The sequence below is a fragment of the Astatotilapia calliptera genome, chromosome 3, assembly GCF_964374335.1.
Source record: "Astatotilapia calliptera chromosome 3, fAstCal68.1, whole genome shotgun sequence".
NCBI classification, from domain to species: domain Eukaryota; kingdom Metazoa; phylum Chordata; class Actinopteri; order Cichliformes; family Cichlidae; genus Astatotilapia; species Astatotilapia calliptera.
In genome coordinates, this window is record NC_137424.1 from 62,780,100 (window position 1) to 62,794,382 (window position 14,283).

Consider the following 14,283-nt stretch of genomic DNA (forward strand, 5'->3'; position numbering starts at 1 on the left):
GTTGAAAATTGACAAAACAACTTAAAAGTCAAAAATTATGATTCTTAAAAGTGTGCTGTGTAATTTCAACATTTATAAAGTACAAAGACTTACAATATCATATCACATTTGACCTCTGACCTCTCCCCAAGTTCAATGGATCAACCTGAAAGTCAGAGTAATGATAATGTTATATAGAGCCATTTATTTAAAACTATGTCATTGTTGGTATTGACAGCATGTAGCGAATGATACATGGGGATTGTAAATATCAGGTTACTCTGGACCTCTGACCTCTTCTTTAGGGTCAAATATGGTCAAACTTTCATAAAATGTATTTTATCTATGCTTCAAATTCTGTTGCCTTTATTCTGTTGCCGTGCTTCACGACTCTGTTTTGTTCATTACAGTAATAGGTTACAACCATTTAAATACAAAACAGTACATGTACAATGTTCCTGAATGTTTTTAAATAATCTTTTTCTTATCAAAAAGTTTTTTTCACTTCATGTTTATCATGTATGTTATATGAATTTAACTAAAAATCAAATACACATGTAGTCACATAAATAGAAAATAATTATATTTAAAATGATGTAAAGTATATAAGATTAGTTTTAAAAGACTCTTTGACATGTTTATATGCTGGAAGCAGAGGCTCCCACTCATGTGTGGAACAAGTCAGTGTTTTTAATGTTTTGACACAAAATCAAATGGTGACCTCTAGTGTCCAGCTGCACTGAAAGGACGCAGCACAGCTGGAGCTCTGTGTGTTCAGCCTCTGAGGTCTTCAGGTGAACAAGCCTGTAGCTTCAGGTCGGCTGCAGAGTTTCTGACCTTTAAAGACAAACATTAGAGGTCTTTGTGATCAGATCAGGCTCTGTTTCCTTCCTTCATTTCCCGACTATGACATCAGCTCACAGCTTCTAATGAGTGACAGGTGTTGAGATTCAAGCTGAAATCCAAACTTCTGCTCAATAAGAAATGTTCAAGTCTTCTCTTCAGCAGCTTCTAGGATCTCTTCTTCTGACTCTTTGTGTCCAGCTGATGGTGTCCACATGCTGAGGCTCTCTTCATCAAGGCCTCTACACCGGTGTGTGAGCAGGAGTCACTCTCTTTAAAACAATACACAACTGAATATCACAAGTTTAAGAAACTTCGAAGCAGAGACAGAACAACAGAAACAATCATATTTGATGAAAGTGCTCTGATAGAGACTGACCTCTGTCTAAGTCAGTATCCACCTGCTCCACCCAGGATCAGCAGGAGGAAGAAACTCACTGCAGCAGCAGCAGCGATCAGTCCTCCTCCGCCTAAAAATAAGAACATCCCACACAGGAGACGTTACAGAAGGAGAACTCAAAGTCTTTGCACTTTTATTCTGAAGTTGTTCCATGGTTGGTTGAACAGCTCCGTCCTCCCAGGTTTCAGTTTTAAAGGGCACATGCCTGTGCTGGCTCTGTGGGTCTTCGGGGTCAGGAGGAAGGGCCAGTCTCCACCACTCATGGTCCTCAACCAGGGGCTCAACATGACACGGCAGGATGGCATCATTGTCATGAGTGGACACGATTGGCTGAGATGAACTGATCACCTGAGGATAACTTGAGACACAGAGAGCAAACATGAAACGTTTTAGTGTTTTTAAAACAGGGTGAAGCTCAAATATTAACATATTCCCTGAGCATCCGGCCAGAGTCAAAGAGCCCTGCTACACATGTTCAAACACTACTGCATATTAGAGTCACTGGGAGCTGCTTTCACGTCATGGTGAAAATCTCTGTAACAAACCGATAGAGGTCACAACATGAAGAAGTAGCAGAGAGAGAACTGTTTCAGCTGAAGTTGTTGATCCATTTTCACTCTGCAGTAATCTTCTCTGTTCTCTGCTCGTCCATCACTGCTTTTTTGGATCAGCCACCAAATAGGACAAGAACAGACCACAGCAGACAGTGAGGTCTGCAGAAAACATCACTTATGCTGAACTGATCTCCAATCAGGAAAAAAGCAGGTATCATCACTGCAGACCCGTCACACCCTGAACACTGTAACAGCTCCTAACCTCTGACATGTGTTTCTTTCCACAGGCTAAACTGTCTTTATTTAAAACATCCACCATACCTGCTGCTGAACCACAATGTGCTGTTTATACTCCTTACTGTACACACCCGTGTATATACTGTATGTATAGAAACCAATTATGCACTCTTTATTTATTCCATGATTTATTTAAAAAATATATATAAATATTTCATGGAAACTGATTTAGAAAAAGCTGCTTTTTATTTAATTTTTCACATGTTAACCTTTCAAATATCTTCAGCAGAAATGAATAGCTATTATTTGAGTCTGAAATGTCTTTCTGAGCTTCCTGCTTAAAAAAACCACACACAAAATGAACAGTATTTCTTATAACAAACTCCATGTAAACAATCTTGGTATTAAAATAAAGCTATCGCTTCTGACATTTCATCAGAGATGTAAATATTATAGTTGATTCTATTGTGTCAATGTTACTGAGGCTCGAAGATAGAAAAAGTAAGTATGTTTTAACCTCTTCTAATTTATTTTTGGATTTTATTGCATAAAACCACTTTGAAAATATGCTTGAGTACACTGTAAAAACTGTGATTGGGGTTAATTAGAATCTAATAGGAGAGTAATAGTAATTATTACTCAGTAAAAACGTGTATGAGTAGTTTTAATCAAATCTAAGCAAAATTCAACAATTTTGAGATGTGCAGTTATTTAAATTTACACAGTTTTGTTTGGGGTAAATTCAGCAATGGTTTGTTGAGTAGATTTAAAAAAAATGTTTGAGTACTAAAAAAATTTAAGAAATCTAATAGATTTAACTGATGAAAGCATTTTCATTTTAATCATTGTACACTTCCGCCCATAATCCTTTGTGCCACGTGCAGGACACACGCGCTTCATGAGTGGACGTCTCCATTTTGTCAGAGGTAAGACTTCTTAATTTGTTCAAATATAAGACACGGTTTAAACAATAACGTATATCGGTTTTGAGTAAAGGTTTTAAACAGTATGATACGTCGAAATTTTATTAATAATCATCACTGTAATGATAGTATCGTATTTTTACACAAATGGCAGTTAGTGGACTGCTAGCACAAGGTCACTTTCCAAGCCTTCACGACTGTGTTACTGAACAGCTTTAACTAACCACATGTTTTACCGTATTAAAAAATATCAACGGTATATTCCGATGAGTTTTAACGTCTTTCATCCACGTTTAAAAGTTCATGAAAAGGTTTTGCGGTCAGTTGTGAGTGATTTTGTCAGCCACAGTCAGTTTTTCGAACTCCAGTTTCCAATAATGGCGGCCGCTACTAAGTTTTAAAATTACTCTTAGTAATCTTTCTGGGTCACAAAATAAACTTTTAACATATTTTCAGGCGCGAAAGTAGCTGTGTAAACATCAAATATCTGCTCGGTTTATCAAGATATTGCATGTTTGCAAAAGTGCTTCGACGTTTTCGGAGCATCTGCTACCCACCAGCTCGATAGCAAGCCGGGAGCTCGAGGGTCACTGAAGCCGCTGAGAACGGCACAACTCCCAGCACATCATTTTCAGATCACCGCGGGGTTTCGCTACTCAGTTTAAACGTAATGTATAAGTCACTTAGACAACCTAAAAATGTTATTGTTTGGTTTTTTTCAGTGTTTTATTTGTTCGTGAGTAAATCGGTTTGGCTGAGATTAAAGTTATTAGATTAGATTAGATAAAACAAAACTTTATTAATCCCCCGGGTGGGTTCCTCCTTGGTTTTTACACAGCTGACTAAACGTCAAAAATGATAATGTTGCTTTCCTTTCAGGTAATGGAAGATCCCTCAACTTAAATTCACCTGATCAGCATGGGATTGAAGTTGCAGGCTATCATAGCCAAGGTATTTTCCACAGACATTTCAGCTTGGAATTTTATTTAAAGAATTTTTTTGTCAAATTTCATTTGCATGGTGCACAGCTCCACTAATTTGTTTGCATGTTTTTGTCAGTGCAAGAGGACGCCAGGACGTCACTGATATAATTAACAACACAATTATGGGTTTCATGTTTTAATTGTATTTTAAATACATGTCTATTCTTAGTAAAAACAAACAAACAAAAAACAAACAAAAAAACACAAGTACAGGTATTGCTGGGTTTTTGTTTTGTCCCAAGAAGGAAAAACCCTTTCTGACGAACATAAACTAAATTAGATAAAAAAACTAAATGACTAAATTAATGTAATTTACTAAAACGACACATTTAAAGATTGAACCTGTCAAGCATGCTGACAATACCTTTGTGTTGACTGTCAGCACCCAGGCATGTGCATTAACATCAGCTAATTATCGCACATAATGCTCCATGTGATGATAATTTGATATTTAACAGTTTTTTTTAATACTGCCAATTCTCACAGTTTTGTCTTAATAAATGGTCACTTATCTGATGGTAATTTTTGGAATTCTTGCTCATTTTCAGTCACCAAGCAATCCTAGCAATAACATAACCAGAAATCTGGTTATTCGGTGCTTGATGGTGTACCTTGGGGAGTCCATTGATCAACTGATCAAAGAGTACAGTGTAAGTGTTGAAGTAGAAACATTATTCTGTTTTTGTTATTCATATGTGTTTGTCAAGTTTCAAATAATTTGAGGCATTATCATGTTTTATTTGTCATTCAGCTACAGGATGTGTCCAGGAAATATTTCATGTGTGCAACTACAGTCAGAAAACCCATGTGTTTGTTGTTTCAGGATGCTGATGAGGATGGTGTGTCACAAGATCTTTCTGAACAGAGGATGAAAATCTACAAAATCAAGGCTGTTGGATCTGAGGAGGATGACATTGGCATTGTGCTGGAGGGTGTGAGAGTTATGCCTGCTCTGGGTAATTTTCCAAGAGCATGCGCAATGCTGGTTGGATTGACATATGCAGTCGATCTTGCCTATCCCAAAGAGCTAAAATACACCTTGGAAGTATTCCAGAAACTTTTCCTTGAACTGGATTGTGCTAAGCTCTCACCAAAAGTGAACAGCCTCAAGAACAAGTTATTGGCTTAAACGAGGACTCTGAAAGAATGAAAGGGAAGTAAGCTCACTGAAAACCTTTGGTTTGTCTTTGTTAGATGCAGCTATCTTTTCAGTTTTTAAGTTAATTTCATCTTATTCATATCTTACCCAAATGACCTGCAATGTGTCAGGCTGTATTTGTGCTCTTCATTTTAATTTTGTTTTTTATTACCTACAAGTTTCTTAGGAATATTCTGTTTGAAAGGCAACAAATTGGAGGAATCACTAGTGAAGCTTTTCTTTGTTTATAGTGTATGTTACTATAAAACATTAGTTTAAAACAACTTTAAAATTTAACAGAAGTGCAGTCCTGTAGCTGTAGAAATGTTACTTCCTCTTACATGTGTCTTAGATTTTCTCAGGTTAAACATCCAAATTGGGATAAAAGGTTGATTTACATTATTGATATTCCATGTACATGAGTGAAAAACCTTTGTTCTACAGTTATATTGAGTGATTCAATTTAACAAAAGATTGACAAACTAAAGTTTTTGTTTGTCAATCATAAATAAGTAACAGAGATAAAGGAAACGGTAAAGGATATTCAAATTTCAGGTTCATGTTGATATTACAGTCTAAAGATTAATTTCTTTTTTACAAAACTGGTTTACATTCATGCAGTTTATGTTGCTGTTGCTCTGTACACAAAGCTGTGTGATAAACTGTTTATGACACTAAAACAAATTTACAGCAGAGGAATGTATTTAGGAGATCAGGAGATTGTTGATGAGAATTCAGTGTATACGAGCAGAAAAATGTTATATTATAAATTACTGTGTTTTATTTTCCACAATAAAACAAATTACTGTTTTGATGTTTTCTTTGTGAAATTGATTCATTTTACTCAGAAAATAAGTAAAATTCATTTCATTTTCTCTTATTATTCAGTCATTATTTTTAAGGTTTATTTGGAAAATTATTGAATGCAATTTGAGTTTTACTGAAAAAACAAGAAGATTTCATTTCTTTGTAATGGATATTTTAGGAAGTTTTTACTAAACCTTTGCCAGATAGTTAGTAAATTCAAAGTAATTTTTCTCAGAGACTTATTTCATATCAATTATTTTTTTTGGTAAAGTTGGGCAATTTCAACCTTCAGTTTGAGATTTTGACCCTAAATCCAACACATATTTACAGTTTAATTCTATTAATATCTACTTTTGTTTTCTATTTGAATTTAATTAACATTTTCTCTACATTTTACATAAACCTTTTGAAATTAAAATCTACTTAATTATTTCAAGTGTCACTTTGTTGCCATAACTTTTTTAAGTAACCTCTAGTCACAGTTTTTACAGTGTAGACAATAAACTCCAGAAAACCAGGAACCGATGTATGGACATTATATAAAGATTGATGCTGCTGAAGTGAAACAGTAAAAGGTGATAAAACTTTTGATAAACTCATTGCCAGACATGTTGCCATTGGAGCATTTTGGCACCATCTACCAGTTTCAGTTCTTTGGTATTGAACGGCAGAAATGATTGAACTTTATATACATGCCTAAAAATGGTTGTTTTTTTAAATTATTTTTTTAAAGAATTACCCCCACACTCAGGTACATTGGATCTTTTTGCCTTTTAGAAAACGCACTTTTAGAAAATAGCCTTTAACTTTGGTTTGCTTCTCTGTAGCTTGTAGGGTGGGCTCGCTAGAATGGGTTAGGGCGCTCTTGGATTAATTGGATCTAGTTCAGTTATTCGAGTAAACAATGAAGATCAGGATCCGTTAGAGTTTATATTCCAACACAGCAAAATGAGCAGAGAAAAAAAGACAAAAAATATAAAATCAATTTGCAGCTGAATGCAGGTTTCCCCAACCTTATAAATGATGCATTTGCATAATCTTCAACTGAGACTGAAAGTGTCACTTGGATGAGTGACGAAACGTTTCTCCCACTGAAAATGTCCAGTTGAACAGAATCACCTTTTTGGGATTTCCTTACCTGGATGATTGAACATGCATTTAGACAATTTAAAGTTGAAAATTTAAAGTTTCAACTTTAAAACAACTTTATTACTTTTTCTCCTTTTCCATTTTCTACTTAACATGGAATTAACAATAATCCCATTACTTTTGAAAATTTAGTCACATATGAATATACTTCACTCCATTTTTCATTCAGTTTATGAAATTTATCTTCAATTAGATTCATCCTCAGTTCATTCTCGGATGAGCATCCATTTTGACATAATCTCCTTTTACTTTTTCTCTTTAAAACTTGTGGTTTGCTGATCACAATATACTCAATAAAAATAGTCAATTGAATATATTGTACATTTACAATATATTCAAACAGGCTGTGTAACTCACTCACCCTTCCCATCCTGTTCACATACACACAGACTCAAAGCCTCTGAGGTCATCTTTACACAAACAAGCCACTACATAAGAAGTCTAACGGAAAGGCCCTTCAGGAACACACGGAAAACCTAATCCACACCAAGCCCTCTTGCCACCATGGAGTTGTGTAACTACCTCAGTGACCTTACCCTCAGAGTAGATGAGTCATCTACCTCATCCAGAGACTCTGCTTCCTCTACGGAAGACATGTTAGTGAACTTCAAGTACTCCTTCCACCATCCGACAATATCCTGAGTTGAAGACAACGAGACTCCACCCGCACTATACACAGTGTGGGTAGAGCACCACTTTCCCCTTCTAAGTCGCCTGACTGTTTTCCAAAATTACTTTGAGGCAGTCCGAAAGACAACATAGCACCTGGGATCCCTGGGACACACAAATCCATCCATATCATTTTATATTTCAATGGATTGAAATGATAAAAGTTTAACATAGAATGCATAATCATGTTTAAAATAAAAGATCTTTATTGTAAGGTAGTGACTTACAAATAATATGTCACAGGGTGTCACTGTTGAGCTGCATATACACTGTAGATTTGAGCAATTTTGACAATTGTCCCCTACAGGACACCCTAGGTCGAGTTTCCTGTTTGTGAGGGCGCCATCTTGGCTCAGAGTTTTCTGTGATTACTTTGCAAAGTAAGCACTGTCTTTGGCATTCCACATAGTTTAGATTAAAAAAAATCAGTATTATACTTTGTAAAATGGTGATTGTCCAGTCAAACTATGAATATACTGTATTTATTGAGATGTTCATGTACTGTCTGATGAGAGTGTGTTTATGTTTGGAAATATCTGTGGCGATTTGGGGCAACACTTCTGCTTGCTAACAGAGGACTCATTGATGCAATGATGAAGAAGATGAAGAATTAGTTCTTCAGCTACAGTTTGCTAGTAGTGTTGTTATGTAAATTTTGCCTCATACACGTACCTGAAACCAAGAAATGTTGTTAAGATGCCAGCAGCTGAGTTGGAGTTGTTTATGCCCCAGTGTCTAAATAAGCGCTGTGGTCCGACCCACATATTGAATGACTGGTCTCTCTACTGTGCACCCCAATCCAAACCAAAATCACACAACACAGAGTCCAGGGTGGAGGGAGATCCTTGGACTGGCAGGGTTACATATACATGATTATTATGTGATCTTATACATTCTTCCGCTGCATAGAAACAGACATTTTTTTAATCATGTAAAACAAAGAACAGTGCATCAAATAATCACATTTAGGCTGAATTAGGGGCTTTTTTAATTTGATTGCATGTAAATGGAGTGGAAACCACATCCTTGTTTATCCTTTTATGCACACAATGTTCTTTTAAACACAGAGCATTTCTCTGTCTCAGGAAGACTAAAACCTGTTGGTGAGCTAGACAGAAACACAGGAAGAGGAAGTTCTTACAAACAACTCATCCTCATTTCAGTCTGACACTCACACAGCCAGCAGAAAGACAACATGGAGGTCAGAGTTGCTGATATCAAAGTCTGTGAGTACTGATCCTTGTCTATCTATACAAACATACTGAATAAGCTATTGAAAAAATGCACCTATGAAATTAAAGGGCAAATTAACATATCTAAAACACACTTATAAATATTATTGAATTAATTATGGAATTGGTAACTGCTCAGTGCTAAATGCAGGAATCAACACTACAGGGAGTGCAGAATTATTAGGCAAGTTGTATTTTTGAGGAATAATTTTATTATTGAACAACAACCATGTTCTCAATGAACCCAAAAAACTCATTAATATCAAAGCTGAATGTTTTTGGAAGTAGTTTGTAGTTTGTTTTTACTTTTAGCTATTTTAGGGGGATATCTGTGTGTGCAGGTGACTATTACTGTGCATAATTATTAGGCAACTTAACAAAAAACAAACATATACCCATTTCAATTATTTATTTTTACCAGTGAAACCAATATAACATCTCCACATTCACAAATATACATTTCTGACATTCAAAAACAAAACAAAAACAAATCAGCGACCAATATAGCCACCTTTCTTTGCAAGGACACTCAAAAGCCTGCCATCCATGGATTCTGTCAGTGTTTTGATCTGTTCACCATCAACATTGCGTGCAGCAGCAACCACAGCCTCCCAGACACTGTTCAGAGAGGTGTACTGTTTTCCCTCCTTGTAAATCTCACATTTGATGATGGACCACAGGTTCTCAATGGGGTTCAGATCAGGTGAACAAGGAGGCCATGTCATTAGTTTTTCTTCTTTTATACCCTTTCTTGCCAGCCACGCTGTGGAGTACTTGGACGCGTGTGATGGAGCATTGTCCTGCATGAAAATCATGTTTTTCTTGAAGGATGCAGACTTCTTCCTGTACCACTGCTTGAAGAAGGTGTCTTCCAGAAACTGGCAGTAGGACTGGGAGTTGAGCTTGACTCCATCCTCAACCCGAAAAGGCCCCACAAGCTCATCTTTGATGATACCAGCCCAAACCAGTACTCCACCTCCACCTTGCTGGCGTCTGAGTCGGACTGGAGCTCTCTGCCCTTTACCAATCCAGCCACGGGCCCATCCATCTGGCCCATCAAGACTCACTCTCATTTCATCAGTCCATAAAACCTTAGAAAAACCAGTCTTGAGATATTTCTTGGCCCAGTCTCGACGTTTCAGCTTGTGTGTCTTGTTCAGTGGTGATCGTCTTTCAGCCTTTCTTACCTTGGCCATGTCTCTGAGTATTGCACACCTTGTGCTTTTGGGCACTCCAGTGATGTTGCAGCTCTGAAATATGGCCAAACTGGTGGAAAGTGGCATCTGCACGCTTGACTTTTCTCAGTTCATGGGCAGTTATTTTGCACCTTGGTTTTTCCACACGCTTCTTGCGACCCTGTTGACTATTTTGAATGAAACGCTTGATTGTTCGATGATCACGCTTCAGAAGCTTTGCAATTTTGAGACTGCTGCATCCCTCTGCAAGATATCTCACTATTTTTGACTTTTCTGAGCCTGTCAAGTCCTTCTTTTGACCCATTTTGCAAAAGGAATGGAAGTTGCCTAATAATTATGCACACCCGATATAGGGTGTTGATGTCATTAGACCACACCCCTTCTCATTACAGAGATGCACATCACCTAATATGCTTAATTGGTAGTAGGCTTTCGAGCCTATACAGCTTGGAGTAAGACAACATGCATGAAGAGGATGATGTGGACAAAATACTCATTTGCCTAATAATTCTGCACTGCCTGTAATGATGAAGAAAAAATATTCAAAAAGTTTACATGTTTAACTGTCATTCTTAATCCCTACAGTGATTAATGTGCTGTTGATCTCAGTTACAGTAGCTGAATTCAGTGACTCTCAAACACATAGTAAGTAGTTAAAAATTCATGTTGATCTATTTATAACAAAAATGTAATAGGTAAATATTGTCTCATGACAACGTGAAAGGTTCGGCAACTATTGCACTTACTTTTGGGCTACAACAGCTGCAAAAGCATAGTGCATTCCAACACAACATTACATTAGAATACAACTTTGAAAAAAAAAATCTGTATTTAAGAAAAACCTAAAAATACAGCATACATGTGCATTTGTTTCAGTAAATATAGTAATATTGTCCATTTGTGTTTTGAAAGACAGAAGCAATAACACATCTTGATTTTCTGTTTTAGATTCAGGTTTTCCTGAAGTTGTTCCAAACAGGCAACAGTTCTTTGAATTAGAATCTATAACAATCAGCTGTGAAGGGCTACGTGGACTGACTGGATGGAGAGTGATGAAAAAGATAAATGGAGATCTTAGAACATGTGCTCCAACCTGGGATAGAGCTACTGGGCCTTGCAATATTAGTAATGCATATCCGAAAACTGACAGTGGAGAATACTGGTGTGAAATGGGAAGAACACAAAGAAGCAACTCTGTCAATATCACTGTAACTGGTATGCACATACACCAAAAAATATAAAAACATATTTAGTCCATCCACTTTTTAGATCTGTTGGTTTGGTATATCAGTTACAGTTTTGCGTGTGTGTGTGTGTGTGTGTGTTTGTGTGTGTGTGTGTGTTTGTGTGCTTAAACAATCATTTTACACATTTCGCTTAAGGAATGACATATGTCAGTTGTTTTTGGTAGCAAACACAGCACATTATATTTGGAAATTAAGCATTACTCTGATAACAAAGGCATCTTCGTCAAAGTTTGTATAATGTGTTATGCATTTTTTCTTAAAAATGATATTTGACCTATTGCCAGTAGTATTTGAAAGATTATATAATTTAATCAGAAATCAAGTTTTCTATAAGAAACTTTTCAAGTCATGTGCCATTCACATTCAGATGGTCCTGTGATCCTGGAGAGTCCTGCCTATCCTTTGTTGGAGGGAGATAATGTGACCCTGCTCTGTAAAAAGAAGCATGCACACCCCAATTTCACTGCTGAATTCTATAAAAATGGTGCCTTCATTGGGATCAGTTCAACAGGAAAGATGATGAACCCCATTGTCTCCAAGTCTGATGAAGGCTTCTACAAATGTGGCATTTCTAAGACTGAAGAATCACCAGAGAGCTGGCTAGCTGTTGGAAGTAAGTTTTATAGACAATTAAAAGCTGTGTGTTTTATCTACAATGCATTTTGAAGCTTTGCATAAACATGAAGTTCATGTGTTCAGATACGCATTATTTGATGAATGTATACCATAAATTGATGGTTTAGGGTTTGTGTTTGGTTTTTTATATTAATATAAAGTGTTTACATTAATTTACATCATTATAATTATGTCTAATACACAATGCATGCAATTATCTTTCTAGGAGCTGATGCTCCACCTCAGGTGCTTCGCTTAGACCTCTACCTTGTGTTCGGCATTGGTTTCTGTATTTTAATGGTGATTATTTTGGTCCTTCTGACTGGAGTATTTCAACATCAGAAACATCAACAGACCACCAGACGTCACATAGAAGAAACTTCTTTGACACCAAGTATGGCTCACCATTATAGAACATGACTTCTTGTTTAGCTTTGAAACCAATAAACCAAATCATAAGCATTGGCTGCCCTGGCCCTCTCTGATGTCACTCCAGAGTAGAGATGAAGACTTACACCTTTTTTAGTAGATTTTAAAAACTAATACATGCCCATGCTACATTTCTTTTAGAGTTTTAAAGTTTTTTAATTTTAGTCTGTTCTTAGATGGGTACTAGGTAACATGATAATGCCATAATATGACATACATAGTTGAGGTTTTGTGAATACATATTGGATGCTACTTTCATGAAATTAAAATCATGCTGTCCTTTTTTAAGATGTTCTAGTGCTGAAACACTGTAAATTTGGTATTATTATTTGGTAGGTGGTTGCTAGGCAGCATGATGATCGCATAGTACTTACATAATATCATAAATGCGTATCTTTTATGTTACACTATCTGTACTTTGTGATTAGCCTTGGCATGTGTGAGTCAAGCTGAGGAAACATTTTTCCTTCATAGTTATCTTTGTATTATGGTCTTGACTTGCCTGTATGTTTCAATGTCTGCAGGGGTCAGCATAACTAATTCTACCCAGGCGATGCGTACCCTCATCACAAGAAGCAAAGTTGATGAAAGGTAATTTGCCTAACGTGAAAATATTGAAACTATAACATCTCTAGCTGTTTAAAAAGCCAGTGGAAGAAACAATGTAATCATTAAAAAAGAAAAATAAATGATTTTTTCAGCAGTCCATCACTTTTCTGCTCCAGACAGAAATTATTGATCAAGACTTAAATTTATCTGATGTTTTTGTGAGCATTTCTTAAAGTCTTGTCATTATTCAATCATTGTTACACTGTGTGTCAGCAGCTGAATCTTCTCACAGAGAGAAAGACAAACTTTACCAGCTTCTTTTTTTAACAGAAGGTCATGATGTCTGACAATAACCACACCAGAAACCCAAATACAAAAATGTATGCAGCTGAGCACCCTCACTTCAACATGTAGGTTGTTTGAAGGCTGTGAAGTATCATAATGAATGTGCACATAAGATATATTTTTAACTGGTGGTCACATGCTCAGCCACTTGACAGCTTAAGTTGTGTGTCTGCAAGTGAAATAAAAAAAGACTAGAAGTTTTTAAATTTGGTACCTTATTTTATTTTATTTTATTCATAATTGCATTTCATAAATGAACAAATCGTATTAGAGTAAATAATGTAGAAGAGCAACAATGTATAAATCATGTGTTGTTTCAAATATAATTCCCAGAATGCTTCAGGTTTCATTTAAAAAAAAAAAAAAAGAATATTTTGAAATTTAATTTGTACTCAAAAGAGAATCAACCCTAGCAGGCATGTTCATGAAGGTACCAACTCAGTTTTAACAGAAGAGGATTTGAAACACTTCTATTGTACAACCCAAAGCCACAAATGAAGGATATATTAGTCTCTAATGCTCTTTTTTGAATTTTAATGTTATTGAAGCCATGAGTGTATGGAAAAAAACTGTCAAAAGAGTTGCATTTAGAGAGAAGACAATGGACATTTCTGTGTTTATTAGCAGAATTTTGATGTTTTAGATTGTGCTTTTCTATAAACAGTGAATGTGTTGATTTATAATTGATGAAATGGTGTCAGTTTGCATGAAATAAAAATGACCCCAAGACCATGTTTTTTCATCGTCTTTATTCTTCACATGAAAAAGGAAACTTCACCCACCTCACATCATCACTTCTAATTTAAAAGGTAGCAGTGTGTTAAAATTAAACATGAAAGAGAGAGACAGTTCTATTTACTCTGCCTCATTACAGGTATGAGAGTGCTGTTGCAAATTTTTAAAAATATACTCACCGTGGCCTTTGCAGCAACACAATATGACAAATGTAGCTTAAGACATAAAGCTAAAATGTCATAAGCCATCAACA

General features: G+C 36.1%; 3 protein-coding genes across 4 annotated transcripts in view; 2 read left to right on the forward strand and 1 right to left on the reverse strand.

The window, feature by feature from the left end:
- The window catches only part of LOC113017443 (butyrophilin subfamily 2 member A2-like), a 97,033-nt gene that overhangs the window by 53,290 nt on the left and 29,460 nt on the right, over nucleotides 1–14,283 (reverse strand). The gene's annotated exons all lie outside the window — the stretch shown is intronic.
- On the forward strand, nucleotides 3,734–5,048 carry LOC145420934 (uncharacterized). Its single transcript, XM_080290370.1, has 3 exons — nucleotides 3,734–3,887; nucleotides 4,468–4,569; nucleotides 4,743–5,048. The coding sequence occupies exons 1-3, from the start codon at nucleotides 3,855–3,857 to the stop codon at nucleotides 5,046–5,048; spliced, it is 441 nt and encodes a 146-aa protein (XP_080146496.1). The 5' UTR covers nucleotides 3,734–3,854.
- Nucleotides 8,725–14,027, forward strand: LOC113019640 (low affinity immunoglobulin gamma Fc region receptor III-A-like). Of its 2 annotated transcripts, XM_026163406.2 has the most exons (7): nucleotides 8,725–8,908; nucleotides 10,696–10,755; nucleotides 11,059–11,325; nucleotides 11,725–11,970; nucleotides 12,199–12,366; nucleotides 12,926–12,992; nucleotides 13,281–14,027. In XM_026163406.2, the coding sequence occupies exons 1-7, from the start codon at nucleotides 8,878–8,880 to the stop codon at nucleotides 13,288–13,290; spliced, it is 849 nt and encodes a 282-aa protein (XP_026019191.2). In that variant the 5' UTR covers nucleotides 8,725–8,877; the 3' UTR covers nucleotides 13,291–14,027. The 2 variants fall into 2 exon arrangements, with proteins under 2 accessions (XP_026019191.2, XP_080149588.1); XM_080293462.1 differs by having other exon boundaries at nucleotides 8,728–8,908; nucleotides 12,926–14,027.